The 13,933-nt window shown below is 54.6% G+C and overlaps 1 protein-coding gene across 4 annotated transcripts in view; it reads left to right on the top strand.

The window, feature by feature from the left end:
* The window catches only part of FAM178B (family with sequence similarity 178 member B), a 107,540-nt gene that overhangs the window by 46,381 nt on the left and 47,226 nt on the right, over positions 1-13,933 (top strand). For all 4 annotated transcript variants that reach the window (XM_024999286.2, XM_024999285.2, XM_024999283.2 and 1 more), the window contains exon 9: positions 8,080-8,194. In XM_024999286.2, coding sequence (XP_024855054.1) covers positions 8,080-8,194 — 115 coding nt within the window. The remainder of the gene's footprint in view (positions 1-8,079; positions 8,195-13,933) is intronic.

Raw genomic sequence — 13,933 nt, 5'->3', positions numbered from 1 at the left:
AATCTGCCCCCAACTCCCTGGCTCCCTTGAAACTGTCATTGGCTCAGCACAGCCTCTCCAGAGTCTCCAGTTGGAATGCAACAATAATAGTAATTCAGCTTCATAACTGAGCCTTGTTTTGAAACACATTATTGTTTGTTGTGATGATAAATGTGATTTCATTAAGAATGAGAGCTAACTTTTCTAGAGAGCTCATGCCAGCCCCTGAGCCCCTGGCTCTGCCTATCTCCTTCAGTCACCATAACCATCCAACAAGTAGATCCTGTCATTTTCCCCATTTTGCACGTAGTCAGGGGGCTGGAAGGGGGCACGGACTGTAAAGAATCTTTCTGCCGTGCGGGAGACCCAGGTTTGATCCCTGGGTCAGGAGGGTCCCCTGGAGAAGGGAATGGCACCTCACTCCAGTATTCTTACCTGGAGAACTCCATGGACAGGGCAGCCTGGCGAGCTGCAGTCCATGGGGTCACAAAGAGTCACACTTGACTGAGCGACTAGCACTTCACTTTCCGGGGGCTGGAAAGACTGAGCTTCACAGTCTTCGTATGAAGTGGTCTCCTATGTGGTCAGCCTGACCCCAATCCAGCTCATTTTATCTTTTTCTCTCACTGTACCTGTGTCCTGGGAGCAAAACCAGCTGAACCCAGCAGCTCCTGACGTGGCCCCTGTGAGCCAGCTGTACAGGTGGTGGTCAGAATCGACCAGGAAGGTGCTGCTGAGTGAGGGTGGAGCACACATGCAATCCGGTCTCCACGGGGCCAGCAGACCCGTGTCCCAACCTTGCAGGAGCAGACAGGCAGCTCTCCAACCACTGGCTGCAGCTCTCCAACCACTGACTGCATGGGATGAGAGGAGCTGGTAGGAGGGGATGCAGATGTCCACTGTGGGTAACACACGTGGTCCCTGAGACGCATCCACTCATTCAGTGGGGCTAGTCCATGTCCTGCTGTGCGCTGGGCTCTCAGGCACAGGATCTTTTCAGCTCGCAGGTGGCTGTAAGGCACAGCCAGGCTGAGAAGGGGCCGGTGTGTGCAAGTGTGCAAGCCTGTTGATGGAGCAGAGGCCATGCATCAGAGGGGCTCATCCTGCTGCATTAGCTGCTAAGACTCTCAACCCACCTTTTTAAATGAGGGGAATAGACTCAGATGACTTTCGTGTGGTGAGCACACCCGAACGTCTGGCGTCAGACCCTGATCGGGGGATGTCAACAGCTCCCCCAGGACTCAGCTTCTGGCCGCTGCAATTCTTAGCTGTGCCTGAGCTTTACAAAGAATGGGTCCGGGGTCCCATCCTCTGACACTGGTCTGGATGCAGCCTGGGTGCAGGTACCTTGAAACCTCCCTAGATCATGCCACAGGCAGCTGGCTTAGGGGCAAAGATGGGAGCCCTGGGTGTGATGTGGAGCTAGGGCTGCCTTCCCTTGATTCCTCCCCTACCCTGCCCACACTATCTGCCAGAGCAGGTGAGGATGGGCCCCATGATACCACGGCTCTTCTTAGCTCAGTGATTCCTGAACTTGTCTGGTATTAGAATCACTTGGGAATTCTTAAAAATTCTACCGCCCAAGCCACACCCATGCTAATTAAACCACGGTCCCTGGGGTGGGACACAGGCAGCAGCAACTTTTGAAGCTGCTCCCTGATTCCAAACTCTGCAGACAAGTCTGGGAAGCACTGTATTAGGTTCCCAGGGGGGCCCCAATCTAGAATACACCACCGTCCCTCAGACCATCGGGCTCTACTGCTAAAGGTGCTGTGTGGGGAGACCTTATCCTCTCTTGATTTTGGTTTTTAGAGTTTTTTGTATTTTTTTTTTTTTTTAGAGTAGTTGTTGTTTAGTTGTTAAGTCACATCCAGCTCTTTTGCAGCCCCATGGACTGTAGCCCGCCAGGCTCCTCTTGCATTGAGAGCATGGAGTCTGAGCCACTGGACCACCAGGGAAGTCTCTACTGAGCCATTATTATTAACGGAAACTCATTGTCTAAGGTTCGCACTCTGTTGTACGGTTTATGGCATGTGTCCCTCATTACCATGTCTCTGTCGCACAGAATGCACGCTTCAGTCGTGTCCGACTCTGTGCAGCCCCATGTGCTGTAGCCCACCAGGCTCCTCTGTCCATGGGATTCTCCAGGCAAGAATACTGCAGTGGGTTGCCATATCCTTCTCCAGGGGATCTTCCTGACCCAGGGATCGATCAAGCCCATGCCTCTTGCATCTCCTGCATTGGCAGGTGGGTTCTTTACCACTAGCACCACTGGGGAGCCCCATGATATAGATTAGTTTCACTCTGAAAATCCTGTGCTCCTCCCTCCCTCCGCCTGGCAACGCTTGATCTTTTTACCATCTCTATAGTTTGCCCTTTGCAGAATATCATATAGTTGGAATCATACAGCATATAGCCTTTTCAGACTGGCTTCTTTCTCGTAGCAATATCCATTGGACGTTTTCCCATGTCTTTTCATAGCTTGATTGTTTATTTTGTTATTGCTCAATGGGTTTCCATTGTCTGGATGTAGTTTATTTGCCTATTGAAGGACATTTTGGTGGCTTTGGTGTGTCAGTTATGAATAAAGCTGCAGCTTTATTCACGTTCAGTTTCTGAGTTCATCTGGATAAATAGCAAAAAGCACGACTGCTGAGTGGTATGGTGAGAGTATGTTTCATTTTGTAAGAAGCTGCCGTGCTGTTCCTGTCGGCGCGACTGAGAGTTCCCGTTGCTCCACATGCTCACCAGCATTTGCTGTCTTCTTCATTTTGTTCTAGACCTCAGGACCATTCCCAAAATCCAAAGGTAGAGAGAACTGGTGGGCCATGCTTTCAGGGATGTTACTGGGAAGCTCTTTGTTTGAGAAGTTTCAAATTCTTGCTTTTGAAATTTAAGAGGGCGGTTTGCAGGTGCCTTCCTGACTCACACTGAGGGGGCCTGGCATCCTTATAGACAGCCCAGGGATGCATACTGAAGTGGCAAAGGGAGGAAGTGGTTGCCTGGAGGTGAGATGCAATGGCTGGCCTCCGGCAGCCATCCTGGGCCACCAGGTGGTCCCAAGAAGAGGCACCTGCAGAGGACAACAGAGCAGCAGAGCCATCGATGATCCCACTCATCAGTCGGGTTCCTGCACGGTGTGGCCCACCCACCTCCAAACTTCTCTTCCATCGGAAAGAAATGAAACTCTAGTTTTGTTAAGCCCAGGTGGGTTTTTTGTTTTGTTTTGGAGCTCTTTGTTATTTGCAGCTGAAGCTAATTCTAGCAGATACCAGGGATTCGGTGATTTGGCACAAAGCAGGTCTGACCTACACACGGGCCTGGAAGGCTCGATAGTGTTAGATGGCAGTGACAGTGGTGTGAGTTACAGAGGGCAGCAGGGAGGAGAGGTGGCCTGGGGACGGCCTCACGCACCCCACACCCCCCCTCAGCTCGTGGATCAGTGGACCAGGAGCTGACCGAGCCCTGTGTCTGTGTGTGTGTGTGTGTGTGTGTGTTGTGGGATGTGTGTGTGAATAAGTGGTGTGTACACATATGTGTGGAGATGTGTGAGTGGCATGGTGGGGGGGGGATGTGTATGTGTGATAAGTAAATAGATGGGTATAAGTAAATAGTTGGGGGGGTGTGCGTGTGTGGGGTGTGTGTGTGGTGAGTGGATACAGGGATGTATATGATGGAGATTGTGTGAGTGGTGTGGTGTGTGTCAATGCGGTGTGTGGTATGTGTGTGTGGTGAGTGAATGGATGAGTGTATGTGTGTGTGGTGGGGTGGGGATGTGTGTGAGTGGTGTCTATGCAGTGTGTGGTGTGTGTGTGGATGGGTGTGTGTGTGTGTGGTGGGGTGTGTGTGAGTAGTGTGTGTCTGTGCAGTATGTGAGTGGATGGATGGGTGTGTGTGTGTGTGGAGGGGCAGGCGCAGGCTGTGTTACATGCAAGGAGGCCATAGGGGGAGAGGGCCTGAGCCCCAGGGCGCGGTGAGAAGAGGGCAGGTGAAGGGGCCGTGAGGGTTGCAGAGCGGAGGAGGAGCAGGAAGGAGACCGGAGCAGAGCGGGTCTGGAGGGGAGACAGGGATGTGAGTGGCATGGGTCTGGGTGGGCTTCCTCAAGGCCCTGGGGCATGGTCCTCTGTGGTGAGCCCTGAAGGCAATGAAATGTTCGTGTTTGTGAAATGTGGACTTGATGGGATTTTATGTTTCTACCACAAACATGGCAGATTCCTCTGATAACATCCCCTTTGTTCTTTGCCCAGGCCCCACGGGGGACAGGTCTGTCCCCTCCCCTCCCATGTCTTCCCGTCCCCACCTCACCCTAACCCTGACCCACCCCTGGGCCTGGCACCAGCTCCAGCACCACGGGCTCCTGGCTGGACCCAGGGTCTGCAGGGCTCTTCCTCCTGACCATTACATCACTCTTGCATCATGCTGACCTTCCACCCACCGCCTTCCATGCCATTTACACCTCCTGGTGTGGCATGCTTCACTTCCACGCACATGGTTTGTTTCCTCATCAAACCTTCAGCTCCACAAGACCAGAACTTCAGTCACCTGGTGTTCACTTAATGTTTGTTGACTAAATAACAATTTTTTTTTTTTAGCTGCACCAAGTCTTAGTTGTGGCTCCTACATGCGGGATCTTTAGTTGCCACAGGTGAACTCAATAGTTGCAACATGTGGGATCCAGTTCCCTGACCAGGGATTGAACCTGGGCCCCCTGCATGGGGAGTTAGAGTCTTAAGACACTGGATCGCCAGGGAAGTCCTCTGAATAACAATTTTATGTGACTAAGGCTAGAGTTGATTGGCTAAAACCTGTGATACAGAGCAAGTTTAAATTTAAATACAAAAATGCTGAGGGAAGTTAAATAATCTGAGTTGGGAGGATGAAAAAGAGTAAGGTTTTAAGCCTTCCTTTCCCTGGTGGCACATCGGTAAAGAATCCGCCTGCAGTGCAGGAGATGCGGGTTCTATCCCTGGGTGGGGAAGATCCCCTGGAGGAGGAAAGGACAACCCACTCCAGTGTTCTTGCCTGGAGAATCTCATAGACAGAAGAGGCTGGCAGGCTGCAGTCCATGGCGTTGCAAAGAGTCAGACACGACTTAGTGACTCAGTTCAGTTCAGTCGCTCAGTCGTGTCCGACTCTTTGCGACCCCATGAATCACAGCACGCCAGGCCTCCCTGTCCATCACCAACTCCCGGAGTTCACTCAGATTCACGTCCATTGAAACAACAATAAAAAAAAAGTCATGAGCCCCATGCTCGGATGTGTGATGGTTCAGTAGCTCACATTCCTTTGGGAATCAGCACTCCCATTTAAGGCTGATGGGGGCTCCCCTGCTGTGGCCCTGTGGGGTCTCCATGTCTGAAAATCGGGACCCCATCAGATGATGTCACTTGGGTCTCCCCACAGCAACACTCAGAGTGCGCGTTAGCAGCTTGATTGGGGGCGGGGGAGGGCATGAACAAGGACAGATGTCTGCAGACCCTGCTCCCCTGAGGCCCCGGGTGGGTCCTGGCAGGTGTCAGGAAGGTGCAAGGAAGCCCCCGCAGAGGGGCTGGAACTTGGGGGACTGAGAGGCTTGCAGGGATGTGTGTGGTTTCCCCCATTGTGCACAGACGGAGCTAGGAGAAGGGTGGCTACATGAAGTCAAGAGGCTGCTGAGGCGCAGATGGAAAAGTCACTTTTATTTCCGGCCTGTGCCTCTTTTCCCCGCCCCCGCCCAAGCCTCCGCTCCATCCCAGGAGAGCTTTCAGACTCAGCCTCTCAACCGAGCCCAGATGCGCTGGCTGTTGGGGCTGGCATTGGAATCAGCCCAGGGCCCCGGTGCTCCCCCCGGGGGATCACCTCAGATGACCGCGCCGTGGGCGTACAGAAACCGAGTTCTCGAGACTTTTCTTCGGTGTCAGCTCTCCAGAAAACCCTCACTGGGGACGCACGGTGCTCGGGAAAAGCTGAGTGCCTGGCCTACTTACAGGCAGCGTTAATTACGGGCTCCGGGTGCCTGTTGTCACTTAACCAGCTTCCTGGGCTGTCAGTTTGACGGGACTGGTTTATCCTGGGGCCACCCAGACCCCTTTCTCTGGAACTTCTGGCCCCTCAGCCCCAGAGGAGCGGGGGTGTGCAGTAAATGGCCGGGCAGGCACACGGAGAGGGGTGAGGCCTGACTGGGCCCCAGGCCAGTGGGGTCTGCGATGCTGTCAAGGGCTTTTCTGGAGCGAGGCACCTGCGGGGGCCGCCGTGGGGAGGGGGCTTGCAGGCCGTCCGGGCAGGATGTCCCACCCAGCCGGGCCTCCCTGGGGCCTCGCCCTTGGCGATTCTCCTGCCACACCGGTCCTCCCCGCCCTGGCAAGGTCACCGGCCTCCCACACAGCCCCGCTCCCACCCACTTCCCGGCTCGGGCTCTGCTCAGGCAGACAGCCCTCTCTCATTGTGTTTTGCAGCCTTCATTCTTCCCAGCTCATTTGCGACTTGGGCAAGGGGTATTATTACCATTCTCTGACTTGTTAAGTTGCCCGAGAGGAAAAAAACACAAGAATGTTTTTCCTCCTCCCAGAGTCTCATTACTGTTGGGTGAGCCTCAACTGAGTTGTGTTTCCAGAGAGAGACACTCAATGCCACCATCCCCGAAGGCATGGCCCTGGCTGGGACTCAGACCCTCAGCTGGCCGCCACGAGGGACCGTGGCCAAGACATCTCAGTGCCCTGTTTCTGGCTAGATGCGCCCACGCTGTTTCATGCCCTCTGCCACTTCCGTCCCTTGGCTAGGCATGGGCTTCATTTCCAATTACCTGTGCGTGCTGTCTGCCCCCTGCCCCAGCCCCCAGTTAAGTCTCTCTCGCCTGAGCAGGTTCCCCACCTTTCACCAGCTCTGGGTTTTACAGCAACATACTCTTTTGTATTGATTTATCCACCTGGATTCTCCGCCTCCTAGACCACAAGCTCCCTGAGGTCAAGGGATCTACTGGGTCACCTTTTAGTCTTTGGCAGCTGGCATGCATCCTACACATGGTGGGGTCCATCAAGGGGTACCCTTAGGACGGAAGGCTCGCCCTCCGGAATGGTGAAGGTTCAAGCCGGCGCTGCTCTTGGTTCTGCATTCCTGCAGCTCACCCTCCATCAGACCCTTCGTTTGTGTTCCGAAACACTGCCAGCCTGTCCTGTGACTTGTTACCAGTCTCCCTTTTAGCCGTCTGCTGCTTGGTCAGGCTTATGTAGGATGCATTCATTCATTTCATCATTTATCCATCCTTCCATCCATTCAGCTTCCTCCACACACCGGCCACTCTGAGTGTGCAGGGAGAAACAGCATGGACCTGGCCCCTGTCCTCACGGGATTTACATTCTAATGGGGAGACACAGACAAGCAGCGAGCAGATCAGCAAATAAGATGATGCGGAAGAGGGAGAGGAAGGAGAGAGAGGGGCCAGCGTGGGGCTGGGGCAGCAGAGGTGCAGCCAGCTTGGGAAGCACACTCCACCCCGTTGTCTTCTGCTTCTCTGTTCTCCTAGTTCGGAAAATATCCTTAAACAGTCTGAAGGAAGAAAGGCCCTCCAGTCCGTAAGGTTTTTCCCCTTTGTTGAGGAGGTCAGATGATTGCTCCTGTCAAGAGAGAATGGTCCTCAAAGCTCGAGCTTGCTGAGAAAACGCCTCCGGGACTGTGGGGAGGCCCTCCGGCAGGATCAGTAGACCTGGGAACGTCCAGACGTTGCCCTAAGGACGCTATTGAGAGTCCGTAGTAGGTGCCAAGCCAGACTCAGGCCTCGGTGGCGGAGAGTGCACGGCTGGGGAGCCTTGTGTCGCCTGTCTTGTGGTTTGGAGGCCTCTGGTTGGGGACTCAGCACCTGGCTCAGCTCAGGGCAGCTGATGGAGCTGGTGAGGGTGCCGTCCTCCCCAGGCCCACACGTCAAGGTGGCCGTAGCTTGAAGACAGGAGAATGAGCATCCAGGTTCCCAGAGCACCACAAGTGTCTGAAACCTCTGGAGGCTTCACCCTCCAGGAAACACCTGTGCTGCCCAGGAGTGCGGCTGGTCCCCGTGGCCCCGCCGTGGGCCCAGTGCAGCCCGTCCTGTTCTGCCCCCTAACCCCCGCACCTTCTTTGGTCTGACAGATGGGAACACGAACCTGTGGTGCCCCTCACTGCGAGAGGTCTCAGCCACGTTCCACAACCTCGGAGCCCACAGCCCTACTCTGCAGCCCCTGGGGCCCACACAGCACACTGGGAGGTGAGTACGCCCCTCCCTGGTACCCTTACTCACACGGCCATGGCCACTGAAAGCAGTTCAAACCTATCTAATCGTGTCCATTAAATACGTGCAGTACCAATTACACCTCAGGAAAAATGTAAATATATATATATAAAAAACAAAAAGGAGGCTCTTCTAAACATATTGGGTTGGCCAAAAAGTTCATTGGGGTTTTTGTGTTACATCTTACGGAAAAACCTGAATGAACTTATCAGCCAACTGAATACATCCATGCACCTAATGCTCAGTCGTGTCCTACTCTTTTGTGACCCCAGAGACTGTAGCCCACCAGGCTCCTCTGTCCATGGGATTCTCCAGGCGAGAATACTGGAGTGGGTTGCCATGCCCTCCTCCAGGGGATCTTCCCGACCCAGGGATCGAACCGTGTCTCTTGCACTGGCAGGTGGATTCTTTACCACTGCGCCACCTGGGAAGCCCACGTATTCTTGCTTGGAAACACTAAAGTAGCTCCTCTTCCATAAATGTGATACACCTGGCCGGTCACTGTGCAAAGCTCCATTGTCGTCATTGTTGGCGATAGCGCTGGGGCTCAGTGAGCATTTTACTAGTTAGATAAAGGAGAGATTTCTTCTGATGATTATTGGAAATTATGTGCATTTTTTTTTAAGTTAAAAAGTCATCAGACTGGTGACTGCAGACTCCAGACTCCAGCCCAAAGAGTGAAGCACAGAGTCTGAGGGGCCACAGTGAACTGTGCGTCTTACCACGGGTGATCGGTGTGTGAGTCCCCGTGCTCACAGCTCAAGGCAGCGATGGGAAGAACCAGGCACTGCCAGGTCTTACTGCCCTGGAGGCTGACATTTGCTCCTGCCCCTTCCTGACTCAGAGCGCTTGCTGCCCCTCCTCTTCCAAGATGTGTCCCAGTCCCTTTGGTCTGTCTCCAAGCCCCTCCTGACACATGACCTAACATCAGCTCGTGGCCAGCCGGGCACACTTTGCGTGGAAAGTCTGCAATGCCCCGTTTTGTGTTGTTGCAGCCCCGTTGTGCACTGGGTTCGGGCTGGGTGGGACAGGGATGCTAACCGGTGCAATACAGAAACGACTCTTGTTGGATGGATGGCGGACTAGATCTGGGTTGTAAAGGCAAACTTTTTGTTGAGACTTCTCTGAGTAGTCGGTGTGAGACTTGACTATTTAGGGGGCTTCCCAGGTGGTGCTAGTGGTAAAGAACCCACCTGCTAATGCAGGAGACATAGGAGATGCTAGTTCGATCCCTGAGTCGGGAAGATCCTCTGGGGGAGGGTATGGCAACCCACTCCAGTATTCCTGCCTGGAGAATCCCATGAACAGAGGAGCCTGGTGGGCTGCAGTCCATAGGGTCGCAGAGAGTTGGACACAACTGAAGTGATTTAGCACACACGAGTGCACGAGTGTTTAGGACCCTGGACAGGCCGAGCCCCCTCCCTCCTGCCAAGTAGCCCTGGGGCCGGCTGTGGTGGGCGGACATCCCTCTAGGGTACGGCCCGAGCTTTCTTAAGAACCTGTTCCACCACTGTGTTTGGTAATTGTCTGCCAAGCCAAACCAGACCAAACCACCCTCGCTCTGCTATAAATACCCCATGCTTGTGCCAGCCTGCCCTGCGCCTGCCCCTCCCCCTCCTTGGCATTCACACCAGGTGTAATAAGTCACTTGTCTCTTCCCCAACACGGAGCTTCAATTGAACCACCTTCTAGGAGGAATCAGGGAGAGAATTACACTCAGAAAAACAAAAGTCCATGAAGGGGAGGGCCCGGAGGGCCTGAGGATTCAGAGGAGCTATTTCTGAGCGCTTGGAAAGTGGTGCGCACCTGGTGTCCGCTTGGAAAGTGGGAGGTGGCACTGGAGGCTCTTAACCTCCCCATTTACTCTGCAAAGAGCCACACTCCCCTAACTTCCCCCTTCCCCCAGGGGCAGGTGATTTGTAGAAGTGTGGCCATTTAAATTCATCACTTCAAATACTTGAGGGTGGCTCACTTGAGCGGTAAAGCATCTGCCTGCAATGCAGGAGACTCAGGAGACCCAGGTTTGATCCCTAGATTGGAAAGATCCCCTGGAGGAGGAAAGGGCATCTGCTTCAGTATTCTTGCCTGGAGAATCCCATGGACAGAGGAGCCTGGCGGACAACGGTCCATGGGTTGGCAAAGAATTGGACACAGCTGAGGAACTGAGCACGCTAGCACAAATACTTGAGAGCACAAACCCCCAGCACGAAGGCTTCCCGCTTCTCAGCACCCTGTGGGAGCAAGGCAGAGCCCCGTGGTCCTAGGGCAAGGCCCAGAGTGCCGCGGCCCCAGACGGCTGTTCTGACACCCCTGCCTCTTTCCTTGGGCCCCCCACCTTGGGATGGCTGCTGGCACACGCTCTCCACCGAGGATTCAAAACTGGCCCAGAGAATCTGGCCGATGAATTGCTCCTTTAAGATTGCCCCTGTACAGATTGCATCTCTATAAGAGGGGCTGGGACCAGCCGCCAAGCCACTCAGTCTAGGGACGTTCTTTTGGGAGTATAGCCTCCTTTCAAGAAGCAGACAGGTCCAGGAGAGACCTCTCCCATGACCTCCCTGGGGTGGGGGATGGTGAAGTGCTGGCTTGCTTCTGTGTTTGGGAAACTCGGGGTGTCTCAGGGTTGGAAGACTCTTCTAGAGCACTCAGGGAACATCAAGAAAGTTCTGGCATCTCCTCTACCAAGGTTGTGGCAGCCTTCACAGCTCCATGGGCCACAAGAGCATCTTCAGGACAGGGTGCCCTCTCTCCATCGTCCTCGTCCTCAGAGGCTCGTCCCATGTCAGTTGGTTCCACATCAGGTGCTTCTGTGTTGACCTCCAGGGATGTCCCCATCTAGGGCTCCTCTGAGGCACTCACGTGCCGTCAGTGGCCGAGACTGGAAATGAGGCCACATGTGGGCCCACGGCTTGCCATCTCTCCAGTCGCTGTGAGAAAGACCGGTCTCTCGCCAGCTGTTCCTAATCCCAGATTTCCCTGAAACTCATCACCATCTCATCGAATGCTTCAAGATTTCCTTCCAAAAGGAAACAGCCCTGCTGCTGCCGGACCACGTGCATCATCTGACGTCTGCCTTATTGCAGATAGAGTTGCCTTCTGCCCTGTGATGAGCCTGAGGAGGGAGACAGCCAGCAGAGGAGGAACCAGAGTGTGAACGCTGGACAGGAAGCAGATGAGAGCCTGAGCATCCTCAGAGGGGACCAGTGCCACGCTCAGCTATACAGACTTTTCATCAGGTGTCCCCGGTCTCACCTGGAAAGAGAGGGAGCAGTGGCTGATCTTCCTGGGCTGCTCCCTGATTGCAAAGCCCAGAGGAAGAGCCCTGGTCAGATCATAGGTGTGTGTGCACGCTTAGTTGTGTCCAACTCTTGCGACCCCCTAGACTGTAGCCCAACAGGCTCCTTTGTCCATGGAACTTGCCAGGCAGGAATACTGGAGTGGGTTGCAATTTCCTACTCCAGGGGATCTTGCCGACCCAGGGATGGAACGCCCATCTCTTGTGTCTCCTGCGCTGGCGGGCAGTTGCTTTACCACTGCGCCACCTGGGAAGCGCAGACCGCAGGTCCAGCCCCTGAGGACTGGCAGCCTGCTGCTGTTGCCTGTTGCTGGTGGCCTTCACCCACTGGGTTCTCTGAGAGGGGGGCCTGGTACAGAGGCCAGTCGGCTAAATGGCAATCAGTCCACTGAAAGGGCATCCTGTCAAGTGTGGGGGTGGTGGCCTTGGGACAGAGTAATTGGATCCAGGTAAAAGTTGCTGCCTCCCCGCCCCCCCATTAGCTCAGCATCGATTCCTCTTCATTGCCTTGACTTCGGTCACTAGAGCCCAGCTGACAGCGCTGGTCTGGTTTAGCAGTGCCAGCCTGGGAGCGTGCCCTGCCCATGGAATGTGTGGTGGGCCCAGACCCCCAACTAGACCCTCGGTTTTCCCGTCTTCCCAAGGAAAAGGAGCAGAGGGTCACTTTCACTTAATTTTTTTTTTCTCAAATAATAATCAGATCAGTTGCTAGAAGCCAACACGCTTCTCTTAAGAGTGTAGAACGATGCCTTTGCAACCCAAACTCTAGCTCCTGGGTGCTGGCCACGGGCCAGGAACCCTAACTGCCAGGCCAGTGTCAAGGCTGGGGGTGGGGGTGGGGGAAAGCTGCTTTGCTGGTGAGGCTGGTGGTGGGACCCTCAACTTGATTCCAACCTGCTGAATCCAGGAGAGGAGTGGGCTCCTTAGACTATGAATTCCTCTTCGCGGCGGAGGCCTGGGGATCAGCCGATGCCACTTCCCAGAATAGCAGTCTCAGATGCCACGTTCCAGGCGACCGGCTCCTTAGAGAGGCAGGTGGGGAAGGGGAACCCGTTATGTTGCCTGCTGGCTGTTCTCAGCAGAGGAAGCCTGGGGAGACACTGGGGTGCAGTGTGGCGGGGGCGGGGGCAGCAGTAGGGGGAGGCCATGCATCCTTCCCACTTAGAAAGCCTGGCATTCTGTCCATCCCCAGGAGGAGAGACTCTTGTCACAGACACACTTCCCCTCCCCAGCTCTGAGAAGATGAGTCACCAGCTCACAATTTCTGCCCTCTTTCTCCCACTAGCAGCACGAAACTGTCTGAGAGCTCCCTCCACTTAGGCAGAGTCACAAAGTTGGCTCTGAGGCTCCCCGCCTCTTTGGGCAATCTAAAAGCGTTGCCTCCCATGTTTGCACGGCCCTGCGCACGCTCATGGACTGGTGTAAGCCAGGACTCCCGTGCAACTCTGACCCAGGCCCAGTGCGTGAGCCCCAGTTTCCACCGTTTGTTCGTGTTCTCTGGCCCTCAGGAATGCTGAGGAAGAATGGCCTGGAAGAAAGGCCCAGCCCAGGCCTATCTAGCACTGGCCCCACTCCTCCACTCCAGCAGTGATTTGTTGACACCGACTTCCTGGGTGCCTAGAGATGGCATTTTTCTTCCCTCTCTGAGAAGCAGCATAGAGAAGGAAAGAGCGGAGCCTCTTCTCTGGAGCGTCTGGGAACCGTGGCCAGGGCGGCGGCCCCAGAGGCTGTTGCTGTCGGCAGTGTCGTTGTCATCACGGGGGACTTCATTTGTAGGGAGTCCCTTGTTATCAGGAACTCCAAGCTAGTTAGTAAGACTGCAGCAGCGGAAGAGACGGCACAGGGAGCCTTGTCATAAAGTCATCCTACTTGGATTTCCCTGGTGGTCCAGTGTTGAGATATCTGCCTGCCAGTGCAGGGGCCATGGGTTTAATCCCTGGTCCAGCAAGATCCCACATGCCATGGGGCAGCTGGGCCGGTGCCCGTGGCTGCACCTCCTGAAGCCTGTGCCTAGAGCCTGCACTCTGCATCAAGAGAAGCCACTGCAATGAGAAGCCCATGCACTGCAAGGAAGACCGAGCACAGCCAAAAATAAATAACACGTTAATTTTTAAAAAGCCACCTCACTTATTTGATGCCAATGATATACACGTGGCCAGAGAAAGAGCATCATTTAGTAAGGACACCCAAGCTCAGGGTTTCACCCGGGGAGCATGTGCCCGGCAGGCCTGTGCAGAGATGTGAGTCTGCTGTGTTGCCAGCACCTCCCTTCTTGTAGCTGCTACTGCTAAGTCACGTCAGTCATGTCAGACTCTGTGTGACCCCATAGACAGTAGCCCACCAGGCTCCCCCGTCCCTGGGATTCTCCAGGCAAGAACACTGGAGTGGGTTTCCATTTCCTTCTCCAATGCATGAAAGTG

This window comes from Bos taurus, chromosome 11 (assembly GCF_002263795.3).
Source record: "Bos taurus isolate L1 Dominette 01449 registration number 42190680 breed Hereford chromosome 11, ARS-UCD2.0, whole genome shotgun sequence".
NCBI lineage: Eukaryota > Metazoa > Chordata > Mammalia > Artiodactyla > Bovidae > Bos > Bos taurus.
The sequence above is the reverse complement of the archived record's forward strand: the minus strand, read 5'-3'. Positions and strand labels throughout refer to the sequence as shown.